This window comes from Chanodichthys erythropterus, chromosome 14 (genome assembly GCF_024489055.1).
Source record: "Chanodichthys erythropterus isolate Z2021 chromosome 14, ASM2448905v1, whole genome shotgun sequence".
In the NCBI taxonomy this organism is placed as follows: domain Eukaryota; kingdom Metazoa; phylum Chordata; class Actinopteri; order Cypriniformes; family Xenocyprididae; genus Chanodichthys; species Chanodichthys erythropterus.
The window spans coordinates 2,928,593-2,943,205 of record NC_090234.1 but is presented as its reverse complement, the minus strand read 5'-3'; the positions used below and the strand labels follow the sequence as shown (position 1 = coordinate 2,943,205).

Here is a 14,613-nt window from a genome sequence, read left to right as displayed (position 1 = left end):
ATTTGTGTTCTACTGAAGAAACAAAGTCACCTACATCTTGGATGTGCTGGGGGTAAGCAGATAAACATCAAATTTTCATTTTTGGGTGAACTATCCCTTTAATTATTTAGTGACCAGTTTTAGCTACTTTCAGCTGAAAACAATTTGTAACACTGCACACACAGCATGTTCATGTTCAATCATAATTGACAATTTATGGCTGGGTTATACATAAAATAAATAAAGTATCTCTCTTGCAATTATCTTTATGACTATACATTATTTTACAGTAATGCCAAATAACCTTTCAGTGAGACTGTCTTCTCGGTGCTCATTTGCCTTAGTTGCTTGTCCTATCAATCTATCAAAGTTAGTATTCATCTGTGATCTTAAACTTATGAGACTTGATCTGTACCTCTGATCTGACATGATCTAACAGCATGAGCGCTGATCTTTCTCCATGATGACTGTAGCTATGTGCTCTATGCAGACCATCAGCCTGTTTGTTGTGGCAGGGTTTCCCAGAGTCACATAAAATATTTTGCATGTAATTATGTTTTTTATTATGTACCTATTGTAAAAACATCATATTCAAGACTTTAACTATATAATTAACTATGTACATAATATAACGCATGAAACCAAATGTCTAGAAATGCATTAATTTAGTATTTTTAAATAATTAAATCTTCATAAATTAATGTATTACTAACCATATGTTATATGATGGACATCTACAAGAGTATAAATGCATTATAAATTATAGTCCAACTAGCTTACAATGGCTTATACCAAAACACAGAACTTGCAACTACTGTTAAAAAATGTATACTTCAATATTACCACAGTCTATGGATGAACCACAGACTGCAGGAACATAATTGTCATCTGAAGAAAGTCAACACCCATGCCATCCCTGGAGACATCCAGAGTTGGAGTTGATGAACATCACCTTCAGTTAGAGTGAGCAGACTTTCAAGGACATGAATGTCCTCTCTCCATAGAGGATCAGCATTATGGTTCTCAGGTGTGTCCCTTTCTTGTGCCATTGCTGGATCTGGTCTCTGTGGGTAATCTCAGGATATACACCAGTTCATTGTCAGGATCAATGATCCCCTCCGACTTCAGGAATGTAAAGAGGCCATGGTACACATTGATCATGCCAGACCAAAGATCACCTCAAAACCTCTCGATCCGTTGATTGTGTGTACTCTGACCTCTGAGATCACTCCTGGTGCTCATTCCACAGAAGACAATCATGAAGACAAACATCAATGTTCCCTCCACCTTAATCACAAGCGCTCTTGTGATGGCACACCATATTGGGATACTGCTGTATTGAAATGTTGCAGGACTGTACTGCTGCGATTGTTGTTTGATGCAACAAGGAAACCACAAGCCGACTGTAGCCATCAGTCAATCCATGAATCACAATTTGCCACCTTTGAAAGCAAAATTTTTTAAATTATTAGGCAGCTCTTCCTCTAGTATAATATGAATATGAAGGAAGATTAGTTGATGAAGTCAAGCCTTTTGGATTTTGTAACTTTACAATGGCTATACAATGCAATACTTTGACACAAAATCTTACTATGAGTCTATATAACATGGATTACAAAAATTGCGTCTAATATTTGTCAACATTAAGGATGTATGGCTTCAACACAATTACAACAATTACCAGTCTAAACAACTGTACACATATATAAACATGATTTTAATTACTTTCAGTGTGACTTCTGCAGATGTAAAGAAAATGAATCATCACCTTATGAGCTTGTGATAACCCTCTAGGTGCCACAGAGAGTTTGGGCCAGCTACGCTGTATTTTCTGCGCTGTAGTCTTTGTGATGTAGCTCTCAAAACAGCTGCATCTGGATTGGTTTGAAGCATACTTGCCCTAACCCTCCTCCTTTGTGCAAGAACACCTGCTGAGTTTAACTGAGCCCTCACAGATTCAGGTGCAAGCAGATCATTTTGACCGCCAACATCGATGACCATACTGTCAAGCTCCTGATCCGTAATCTGTGACGCATCAAGTATTTCAGCGATTTGCCTTAAATTTAATTCCAGACCCCACCAGAAATTCTAGTTGTGGTCTGGTTATATCATACGATGGGAGACCTATAACACCATGAATCAATGGTACTTGATACCCTCCTGCACCTTCTGGGAGCATAGAAAAAACAGATAGCATTTAAGGTGTTCAAACAAACTCGCATGTAGACTACATAGTCGAAATGTGCATTATGGACTAGTGAATAATTTCTGTCCTTTAACAATTTGACTGGCAAACTGGAGCAGCTGCAGGTAAGATTGGTGTTCAAAACATAAATATATAGATACACAAATAAAAGATTCCCTATCCCCTTTAATCCCTCCTAAACCTGTTTGTTCAATTATGGATTAACTGGTCCCGCCCAGCCTCCCTCTCCCACCTCCTCTCCAAATATCTACCCAGAATTTATTTTTTTCCAATCCCTCTGTTCACCAGTCCCTTCTCCAGCCCTCAGCCATGCCTGCTACCCAGCCCTTGCTGTCTCCCATCATTCCCTTGGTTCCACATCAGCTTCCTCTCAGTGGCGTGGCTACACCTGGGGCCTGCTGTGAGCCAGCTTCTGGCTGTGGAGCTCCGTCCCCGGCCTCAGATCCCGTCGTGACACCTCGGCTCATCGTCCTGACTCCTCCACCTTTGCTAATTACACCCTCGACTACATCAGTGACCATCGAGCTTTCAGCTCCACTGGACTCCCTCGGACCCTCGACTCCGCCTGGCTCAGTCATCGCCATCACATTGCCACGGACTTACGGGTTGTTCGTTGCTCTCCGACCCTCCACCCCTACAGCTCTGCCTCAGCCCTCAGTCGTTCCAGTTCCACCTCAGCCCTCTGGTACCCTGCTTCCATCTCGGGGGGCCGTCTCTGTGACTCCGTCGCGGACTCAGAGACCATCGCCATCACTCCGCTCCTTCGGCTCTCTGTCTTTGCATAAGGCTCCACCTCCATCGGCTGCGTCGCTTACACTCATCCCTAAGGTTGCGTGGAGACTCTCACCACCGTGGCTCCTCCCTCCAGCAATGCCGCCGTGGGACGCCATCCTGGCTGTGGCCTGGAGCAACATCTGGACGTTCCTGCTCAAGGCTACCCCCTGGATGTCACCACCATCTGCACCTCCCTGGACTTCACTCTACTCCAGCCCTCTCCTGGACTTACACCCGCCTCATTAAGCTCCTCCATCCATCTCTAGGTGTGATGATGCGCCTTTCCGGGAGGGGGCGATTTGTTACATGTTCACTGTGTTTTGGACTTCTGTGTTGCACTATTTCCCGCCACTAGTTTGTTACCATAATTACTGATCACCTTCATTATCACCACCAGCTGTGTTCAATCACCCACCTCATTTTGCCTTTGTATATAAGCCTTGTGTTTTCAGTTCTGTGCTGTCTGGTATCGTTCGTGATATGTGTGGTTGTGCTTCCTGTTTACCAGTTTGTGGATTTCCTTGCCTGTGGATTTATTAAAAGATTGTTATTCTTGAATCTTCTTCGTCATGCGTTTGTATACAACCACTACTGTAACATCTCTTTAGTTTCATGTTCAAAAGTCAAATAATTTTTCCCCCAAACATTTCTTATTTGTATATTCAAAAAATATTTAAAATATCATAAACTTTCTGTGTAATTTAATTTGATTGATTATAGTGCCATAGTGTCTTATTATTCTAATTGAATTTGAAATAAAAGATGAAGCATACATTTAATTAATGATTAAAAATGCCCTTTTATGTTTTAATATGCAAGGCTCTGTCTGTTTTTTTTTAAATTAATTATACTGGATTATAATAACTCAACAATTATTGTTTCCAGGTCTGTGCCACAATACTAACACAATGGCCAATCAAAAATAACCCAAAAATAGAGGGAACTTTAACCTTCAGGGGGTAAAACATCAAGACCTCAGCAACAGTTTAACAGTATCCCCATTCCACGGTAAAATCACAGACTTGGCAACACTGAAATTGATCTAGTCTTCATTCCTTTTGGCAGGTTTTGAATCTGTTTTGTGCTGGACATTTTTACAGGATCTGGCAACCCATGACACATGTCATGTCATAAATGCACCTCGTCATAAATGAAGGTGAAAGTACATCTTCAGAGCTGATGTTTTGCCATTTTAAACAGACAGAATCGACCATTTACCAGACAGAATATCTTTAAAACTGTAATAGAGTCGTTTATAAAAGTTTAGGCAGGAATTTATGTGTATCTACTCGATGGAAAAGCTGTAGGATTTCTGTGAATCGGTATGTATGATATTCTTCAACCTAAAGAAAATGAACAATGTTTCTTGTGTGTTAATGCTGACTGTGATTGTGTAAAAGTCTAAAGAGCATTTGTGTTTACATGTGAACTTCATGTATTTGAGTGATGGTGATCTATTTCTCCAGATCAAGATCATTCAGATGATTTATAAAAGCTGTTTGATTACTTTAGTTTCTGTGATTGTTTGTCACTTCCGTCTAGAGTCAGAGGTGGAGATCAAACTGTTCAGATCCATCATGGACGACACACAAACATCCAGAAATGAAGATTATTTTCCAGAACACAGGTACTTTGAGTAACTCATTAAATATCCTTTTATGTTATAGAGGAAATGCCTGTCTACAGATTTTTTTGTCTTGTTTTTTTAAAAGTTTAACATTTATGGAAAATGATAAGCCTCCTTGAGTGCTTTTCACACATTTTTATATATATTTTTTTATTATCTTGAGATGATTGTAATCATAAATGATGTTCTGTTTTAGCTCAGTTCATCAGAAGAGATCAGAACCAGAGCACAGTTGTGTGTCTATGAAGAGTGATGCGTCTATGATTCATCCAATATATTTTAAGAGTGAAGATACATGGACTGGCCTCAGGTATAACATTTCTGTAAAAACATGATTATAGTATTGCATTCTATATTATCATGTATTTTCTAAAAGAGATAGGACATTCTTCTTCTGCTTTCTTTTTGGGTATTTTTATCTTTACTTTATAATGTAAAACACATTAAAGTTATTTCTTCAATGATAAATAAAGAATTGAGTTGTTGAATACAGTAATTTGAAATATTCAAATTAATCTCTCTCTGGTTTAGCTCAGTTCATCAGAAGAGATCAGAACCAGAGTCTATGAAGAGTGATGTGTCTATAGATCAGCCAATACATTTAAAGAGTGGAGAAACACAGCCTGATCTCAGGTAAAACATTTCTATAACAGATATTTGAATTTAAATATAAGATACAGAACTTGGCATTGTGCTTATTAACCCATAATGCCATAATTGGGTGTTTTTATTTTACAGCCGTAAAGCCTTCAGCCTCAACACATTTAGATCAAACCTGAGGAAGAAGTTTCAGTGTCTGAATGAAGGAACAGCAAAGCAGGGAAACACAACACTCCTGAATGAGATCTACACAGAGCTCTACATCACAGAGAGTGAAAGTGGAGAGATCAATAATGAGCATGAGGTGAGACAGATTGAGACACAATCCAGGAGAGCAGCAACAGAGGACACACCAATCAAATGCAATGACATCTTTAGACCTGTACCTGGACAAGACAAACCCATCAGAACTGTGCTGACAAAGGGAGTCGCTGGCATTGGAAAAACAGTCTCTGTGCAGAAGTTCATCCTGGACTGGGCTGAAGGGAAAGAGAATCAGGACCTCCAGCTCATATTTCCACTTCCTTTCAGAGAGCTCAACTTGATGAAGGACAAAACACTCAGTCTTTCAGATCTTCATCATATCTTTTTCCCTGAAAACAAAGAAATGGAAATATCCAGTGATGAATATAAAGTGTTGTTCATCTTTGATGGTCTGGATGAGTGTCGTCTGTCTCTGAACTTTAAGAGCGGTGTGAAACTGTGTAATATATCTGAATCAGCCTCAGTGGACGTGCTGCTGATGAACCTCATTGTGGGGAATCTGCTTCCCTCTGCTCTCATCTGGATCACCTCCAGACCAGCAGCAGCTGATCTCGTCCCCTCTGAGTGTGTCCATCGAGTGACAGAGGTACGAGGCTTCAATGAGCCACAGAAGGAGGAATACTTCAGGAAGAGAATCAGTGATCAGAGTCTGGCCAATACAATCATCACACACCTGAAGTCATCAAGGAGCCTCCACATCATGTGCCACATCCCAGTGTTCTGCTGGATCTCAGCCACTGTTCTAGAGAAGATGTTGAGTGAAGCAAAGAGAAGAAAGATTCCCAAGACTCTCACTCAAATGTACACACACTTCCTGATCATTCAGACCAACATTAAACATGAGAAGGACTATGAGAAGAAAGTGAAAGATGAAGACATGATTCTCAAACTGGGGAAACTGGCTTTCCAGCAGCTTGTGAAAGGAAACCTGATCTTCTATGAGGAAGACCTGAGAGAGTGTGGCATTGATGTGACAGAAGCATCAGTGTACTCAGGATTGTGCACTCAGATCTTCAGAGAGGAGTTGGGCTTGTATCAGGGGAAAGTCTTCTGCTTTGTTCATTTGAGCCTTCAGGAACATCTAGCAGCTCTATATGCACACATTTACTGTACAAACAAGAACAGAAATGTGTTTGACCAAATCAATCTGTTGTCTAAGGTTTTAAACCAGAAGAAATATCATTCATTATCTGAGCTGCATCATAGAGCTGTAAATAAGGCCTTCAAGAGTAAGAATGGACATCTGGACCTTTTCCTGCGTTTCCTTCTGGGTCTCTCATTGGAGTCCAATCAGGCTCTCTTACGAAAACTACTGACACAGACAGGAAGCAGCTCCTACAACAAAGAGGAAACAGTTCAGTACATCAAGCAGAAGATCAGGGAGAATCACTCTCCAGAGAGATCCATCAATCTGTTCCACTGTCTGAGTGAACTGGGTGATGATTCACTGATGCAGGAGATCCAAGATTATATGACATCTGGAGGAATAAGAGAAACCAAACTCTCCTCTTCACAGTGGTCAGCTCTGGTTTATGTGTTGCTGACATCAGAGCAGAAGATGGATTTTGATCTAAAACAGTTTACTGGAGCACAAAATATAGCAGATGAAGTTCTTCAGAAGCTGCTGCCTGTGGTTAAAGAATCCAGATCAGCTAAGTAAGAAACACTGACAACAATCACTCCACTTTCAAAACATGATCACATTTATGAATTTAGAATGTGCTGTTTTGTAGTTTGATGATAAGGCAAACTGAAGAGTGGCAGTGCTATTAAATATGAAAATCAGTTGTGATAAAAAAAAATATTAGTGTGATGCATTAAAAATGAGACAAGGTGACTACAGCTTGTCTTTCTAAGATGCAACATCATCATTTGTAATTTTTTTTTAAAAATATTACACACTGAGATATGAACACTCATCATACAAACCTCAACAGTGGTGACAATCAACGAAATATTCGAATAAACTGCACATAAATTATTTGGTAAACTGCCCTGGTTTTAATTATTGAAACATTTTACACTTATATAATCTAAAGGAAGTCTTTAATTTTCTTTTGTAGTCTTACATTCTTTCTTAAATTCAGTTACCGAATACATCTGATGGTTTTAGCTTTTCCTCTACTAAACTACTCCATTCAAGGATTCTAAGTCATCTGTGCTTTAGATTATAAACCCTACCTAATACGCTTTCATTTTGCTGTTTGTTTTGTTCTCTAAACAGGCTACAGTCCTGTAATCTCACCGCTCGTTCCTGTGAGAGTTTGTCTTCAGCTCTACAGTCCTCAAACTCTGTCCTGAGAGAGCTGGACCTGAGTAACAATGACCTGCAGGATTCTGGAGTGAAGCTTCTTTCTGATGGACTGAAGAGTCCAAACTGTCAACTGCAGATCCTGAGGTAAATAGTTTTCCATAAAAATGAACACAATGCTATCACAATAAATGACCAATAATTTTGAAATGTGCTCTTAATGAAGTGTGATTTTTCTCTCCCATAATGTCTGCAATTTACAACCTGAAATTATTACTAAACATTTATTTAATGCATGGATTGCCTCTGACACACAAACTGGTAGCAACATCTACTGGCTGTGTACGGTGTACCCCTTAACATCTTAGCCAAGGTTGTAAATTACAACCACACAAATGGCACTTATTAGTGGTTCAACGGATCACAAAACTCACGGTAGGGCAGTCGCAGTTAAGAAATTTCCCTTGCGGTTATTATGGGTTGCTCAATAGCACAATATGTGGTATTACCGACGTTTTTTTTTGTTAACAAACCTAATTTTACTGCATACAAAGCTCTATTGTTGAGTGTAGCATACATTGTTGTTTTTTAACTGACAGAGACGTTTTAAAACATTTTAGTTAGTGTTAAATCCAAAACAGCATCAAGAACATGCCTTTTCCCATTTAAAAAAATAAAAGAAATCAAAGAACTCTAAAGTATCACATGAAAACAAGCAATAAGAAAATGCCTTTTCTTGAAAAACTTTGAAAAACGAAAGAAGTCTAAAGTATCACATGAAAACAACGTGTAAGCCTATGTGAAAATACAGAGAATAAACGAAACATTACTTAAGTGTTAACGAATGTGATTTAGACCTGGGTTATCATGTCCTTGTTTCACGCTAGGAAAACCAACATATTAACCTTATGTGGTTTCAGGGAGGATCGCATGGGGGTAACAATATTCCCTGTGGCACTGAAAACCCTTTCCGACAGTGTGCTCGTTGCACAAACACATGTATTTGCGCGCAACTTTGGACAGCAGCAGAAATCTAGACTGATTATCACGCCACCAGGACAGTGGATTCGCGCTGGAGTCAATGCACTCCTCATGCAGCGCGTAAGCTCGTCATCTGCTCGCGCTCTCTTGGGTATGGGCACTGACGCGGAGGTTGCCCGTGGCTTCATTAGGTCTCCAAGAGTCTTTTTATTTACTGGTGGTGGCACTATCACTTGCCCTTCTTCTTCAACCACTGACGCACTGGCAGCGGTCTCTTCGTCCTCCACTCTCACCATCTCTTCAATGAGTGCGGATTTTGTCTCCGTGTCATTTATATGATCGCCCCTATAGCGAGGATCTAAACAACAGGCCTTTTCCAAAAGTTTTTGTAAGGCAGCTGGTTCGTACTTCCCCTGTAGAACACTACACATTTCGTGCTTTATGTTTGATGTTAAGGTGGTATCCTCGTTTGATGGTTTAAGAATATCTTCAGTGAGGAGTTTCAGGAGAGGTTTCACTGAAGACACTGTAACGTAGCTCTCGCCAGACACCAGATCCGTAAACTCAGCCGCGGGTTTAAGTGCTACATTCACAGACTCAAGGACAGCTATGTCCTGCCAGCTTGGATTTAGATTGGTGATGTCTCCGGTCATTCAGAACTCTTCTGATAGCTGGGATTTGTTCCAAAACCCTTTCCACCATTTTCTGTTTGGTGCCCCATCTCGTAGTGCAGTCCTGAACAGAATATTGGCCATTAAATCGTTGAATAGGAATTAGCCAATGACAACAAATCTAATTATCCTACCAAAATAAATTATAGGCTACATTTTAAATTAGGCTATTTATTTGTTTCATTATATTTTTTTACTAAACAAAAAACTTTTTTTTTTTTTATCCCAACTGCAAACGAATAAGAATTCTTTAAATGTGCACAGACAGATATGGACGTTAAATGTTCTGAAATTAGCCTAAATATGTTTTTTCCTCAATATACCTTTTGAAATAATTTTCGTCTCAAAATATTTATTTTAAACAAAAAATAGCCTACAATTAATAGGCTGCAAGTATCCTATTGTAACAGTAGGCCTATATTGTTTAATTTTTATAATTTCATTCATTTTTAATTTTTATTTATTGCCTAATAACATGATCATTTAGCCTACATTTTATAACTTGAGGCCACGCTGAGGAATTTGAAGTTCCGCTTGTGCTTTCGCTAGATCTCTTCTCTTCAACCAGCTCTGAGAAAATGTACTGACCAATGTGTGACACAGGCCCATTGCTCGGGTTGTGCGGTCCTTGACGCTTGCCATTTCATTTGTGACTGCCGAATGTAGGATAATTGTGACCAAAGCAGTTCAGCCACGGCCAGTTCAACTTTTTGACTGCTTCAACAATGTTGGCTCCGTTGTCTGTAGTAATGTATGCCAGCTTCTTCTCATCCAGGGACCACTCTTCAAATGCGTGCCAGAGAGCATCCAAAATATTGTCGGACGTGTGGTTTTCGGGCATAAATACGGTTTCGAGACAACGTGATTTCAGAGTCCATTCCATGCTGAGATAATGAACCGTTAGACTCATATAAGGAGTCATATTGACACTTGACCACATATCGGTTGTGGCAGAAAAGTAGTCAACATTCATGAGCTCGCTTTTGATAGCTGTCTTTACCGTGCTGTAAATTTTCGGCACAGCTGTTTCTGAAAAGTAGGTTTTACCCGGCAACTCGTACTGCTTGTCAAATTTTTGAAGCATTGATTTGAATGCTGGTTTCTCCATTGTGTTGAATGGAACCATCTCCTGAACAAGATACAGCGTAATAGCGGCTGTAAGGCATTTATGCCTGTTACTTTCACGGCTGTGTTTTACAGATTTCGCAAAGGCTTCAGCTACTCCTAACTGTCGGCTGGTAACGCTACCTGCCTCAGCTGTTCTTTTTGATGTTGCTCCGTGACCTGATGCTTGAGGGGACAGCTGTGCTTCAATGGCTGGATGACAGTTAGCGAGATGACACCTCAAAATAGATGTATTGCTGCGTGTCACAGGAACCTTTTTTCCGAAAATTTTGTATATTGGCTCATCTAAATTCGCTGGCTCGCCTTTTTCATTGGGTTAAAAGCCGAAATGTTCCCAAACTGGCAACGTGACATTAGGTTTTGGGACAAGAGCGCCTGCTATGGTTTCAGTAGGCCTATTCAAAATAGTAAACGAAACACTGGATACAAACAGTTCACGGGAAAATGACAATCGTAACACACTTTTTTTTTTTTTTTAATACTTTATTTATTGGATTTTTCCTTTAACATATCCAAACCACACAACACATATAAACCAACACATATTCACTCATATCTAACGCATAACCAACAAATAATTACACAACAGTAAAACATTTTTTACAAAATACATGGAGAAAACAGTAGACTAAATGTATAAAACAAAAGTGGGGGGTATTAGTCCACCTCAAGTATGAATTCAATCCTTTGAGCACGATTAACCATTTATCTCAATGGATCAATTCAACCACTTCCCATAGAACCAATATCACCAAAGTAATTTATAAAAGGTTGCCATATGTCAGAAAATTTTTCCTCTTTATTTTTTAAGGAGAATCTGATTTTCTCTAGCTCCAAATGATTTATATATGTGGGGGCAGCTTTCTGTTTCCAGTTTAACAATGTTAATCTTCGTGCTAGTAAACAGACAAATTAAATTATATTTTGTTCGGCCCTGTTTATAGCTATCTCAGATTTAACAATACCTAAAACTGCCACCAGGGGATCTAGGTCAATAGACCTTTGTAATATTCTTGACAACGTCAGAAAAATACTTCTCCAGAAGGATGATAATTTTGGGCAGCTCCAAAACATATGGGCCAGTGATGCCGGTGCATGCCCACAACGATCACAAGAAGGGTCTACATTTGGGAATATCTTATTGAGCTTTTGCTTAGACCAGTGTAAACAATGTATTACTTTAAACTGTATGAGTCCATGTCTTGCACATACTGATGAGCTATGAATCAGTTTAAGGGCCGCCTCCCATTGCTCCTCTGTAATTTCAACATCTAAGTCTTCCACCCAAGAGGATTTTAACCCTCTGGAGTCTGAGGCTGATTTGGGGACTGGAGAAGTTTTGACATGCCCTGACATTTGTGCTTTTTTCAGTTGTTCATAAACATATAAATGACACAAAAGTGTCATTACACTGTATTCAGCACAAACTAGGCTACAATAATATGTGAGGAACATGTATGTACATGTTTGTATTTTTGAAGGAATAATGTTTATGCGTGGTTATTGAAAAAACAAAAAAACTTAAGTCACTGAAATAAGGCCAAAAAAAGTATATTAAATCTGTGTTCACAAGACTTTTGGGTATTGGAGGTTGTAGACTAGAGTTTTTGCTTCAGAATCATGTAAAAATTATGCTGCCTACTCCTTCATATAAAACAATATATTGATTTAGTTTTTGTAAGACACTTTTTGTCAAAAAACACAGTATGTGTGGAGGCCTGAATCTGCATGAATAATGGATCATTTACACCTGAGAAGACAAAAGAATTGCATAATAATGACCTGAAATGACTTGCATATTAATGAGGCCTTTCAGTGAGGTAGGCTGTGAAAAAAACCCTCTGTAATAATGTCTCAGCTCATCATAAACAGCAATACTGTGAAATATTATTACAATTTAAAATAATGGTATTCTATTATATTCTTTAAAATATAATGTATTTCTGTGATGCAAAGTGTCTGAATAATTATGTTACCTCTATGGCATTTCATATAGGCTTTTAGCTTAAAAGCATGCACATTTGGAGAAATATTGATGGATTCTTATATATTTATGTCAATTTTCTATACTGAGAAGCAATATTTATTGTCATCACTATGAGTGCTGGATACTGTCAACTTTTACTGATACTTTTCAATTCATACTTGCAGCCGGAGGGCGCTCTGTGCACCTTTAGTCCACAAATTCATATAAAGAAGAAAAGGAACTAGGAACTAATGGCATGTCTTCTAGAGATCGCTAACCATTGCTTTAACACCCAAATAAACACTTTTCAAGACAATAAATACACGATTGAGACGATGAATGCATGTATTGCCTCTGAATTTGCATCTGAATAGCGCTCTCTTTTCATACAGATTACATAAACACAGAATGTTTGTTTTTGATTTGACTTGCACGATTTAAAACCTGACATTTCAACGTTTCTTTAGACGTAAGTGTAATTTTTTTTGTCATTAGTATTCATAAGTTACAGTTCATTTTCTGAGAACTATCAGATTGGACTTTGTTCAGAGGGAGAGGAGAGATCACGCATCATGTTAGTTTTCTTTATTTTACAAAAAGCACAACATTGTGTTTTTACTCTGAGTGTACACAAATAAAAGAAGACATTCTATAGTTTCAATTGATATATTACCTATGTCTCTATGACAAAAAATGACGGAGTATTTTAAGTCTGTTTTGCTGCAATGTGAAAAAAATCCTGCAAAACGCGCTGGCGCGTTTTCAGACCTCAGGGAGTTAAGTGTTCTAGAGTTGATGTGCTTGTCAATTGAAATAGTGCTTCATATATATATGAAATACCTCTTTTATTGTGAGGATCACGCAAAAGTATCATTTCCATTATGGATTGATTTGGAGAGTTGGGGTATAATGGATTATTTTGTTTAACAAAGTTTCGCAGCTGCAAATATTTTAAAAAATGTGATCGAGGTATGTTATATTTCTTCTGTAGCTGTTCAAATGATGGAAACACATTATCAATAAATATGTCTGTAAAACTATAAATTCCTTTTTCAACCCAATCATCAAATGTTGTACTTTTAAATGAGGGAGCAAACGAGTGATTTTTTTTATAATGGGGCTTTAGAGAGAACCAGTCTGCCAGCTAAAAAATTTTCAGACCTGGGACCAGATCTTGAGTGTATGTGAAACTATTGGATTATCTAATGGGCAAGGGTGTAAAGTGGCTAAAGGTGAAAACAATAGAGCAGAAAGTGAGGAAGGATAACAGCATATGCTTTCTATGTTTACCCATAACTGGGGTTGTTTTTGCAACAAGTAGGCCATCATTCTTATATTACTCGCTATATATTACTATAAATCTGAAAGTTTGGAAGTCCCATTCCTCCTTTTGATTTGGGTCTCTGTAAAAATGCCTTCCTTATTCTAGGAATCTTCCTATCCCAAATAAATTCTGAAATAATTTTATCAAGAATATGGAAAAGAACATTCTTCCAAAATTTTTATTTTTATTTCAGTGTATACCAATATATATCAAGAAGAGTTTATTTTGATAATATTAATTTTCCCTGTTAATGAGATAGCTATATGAGACCATCTCTGTAGATCCTGTGTTATTTGATCAAGTAATTTTGAAAAATTCTCTTTATATAGATATGATGCAGGAGATACAAATATCTTAGTGACATTGATTCATAAGTATTTAAACTGGGTTAAAGTTTTAAAGGACAGTGTTTCAAAAGATTGTTGATCAGCTAAATTGTTAATTGGAAATATAGTTTTCTCCATATAAAGTTTATACCCTGAGATTTGTCCAAATTTCTTTAAAGTGGAAGTTATTGCAGGAATAGATTTAGATGGGTTGGAAATATATAATAATAAATCATCCGCATATAATGATACTTTATGTTCCCCTTCCCCTCTAAAGACCCCACTGTAGATTGTTAAGTTTCATAAAGAGATTGCCAGAGGTTCGATTGCTAATGCAAAAAGCATTGGAGATAATGGGCAGCCTTGTCTATTAGAACGTTCTAACATAAAGTAATCAGACCGTAATTTATTTGTCTGTACTAATGACATTGGGGATGCATAAAGAAGCCTAATCCACGAAATAAATATAGATCCAAAACCAAACCTTGACAGGGCCGAGAAGAGATAATCCCACTCGAC

At 38.2% G+C, this 14,613-nt stretch overlaps 1 protein-coding gene across 2 annotated transcripts in view; it reads left to right on the top strand.

Annotated features, from left to right (window-relative positions):
• Positions 1-4,187: 4,187 nt before the first annotated feature.
• Positions 4,188-14,613, top strand: part of LOC137035515 (NLR family CARD domain-containing protein 3-like) — a 65,965-nt gene continuing 55,539 nt past the window's right edge. The window contains exons 1-6 of one of the 2 annotated variants that reach the window (XM_067408888.1): positions 4,188-4,281; positions 4,502-4,586; positions 4,783-4,896; positions 5,118-5,219; positions 5,325-7,106; positions 7,675-7,848. In XM_067408888.1, coding sequence (XP_067264989.1) covers positions 4,537-4,586; positions 4,783-4,896; positions 5,118-5,219; positions 5,325-7,106; positions 7,675-7,848 — 2,222 coding nt within the window. In that variant the 5' untranslated portion in view covers positions 4,188-4,281; positions 4,502-4,536. The remainder of the gene's footprint in view (positions 4,282-4,501; positions 4,587-4,782; positions 4,897-5,117; positions 5,220-5,324; positions 7,107-7,674; positions 7,849-14,613) is intronic. The other variant, XM_067408887.1, reaches the window with a different exon arrangement.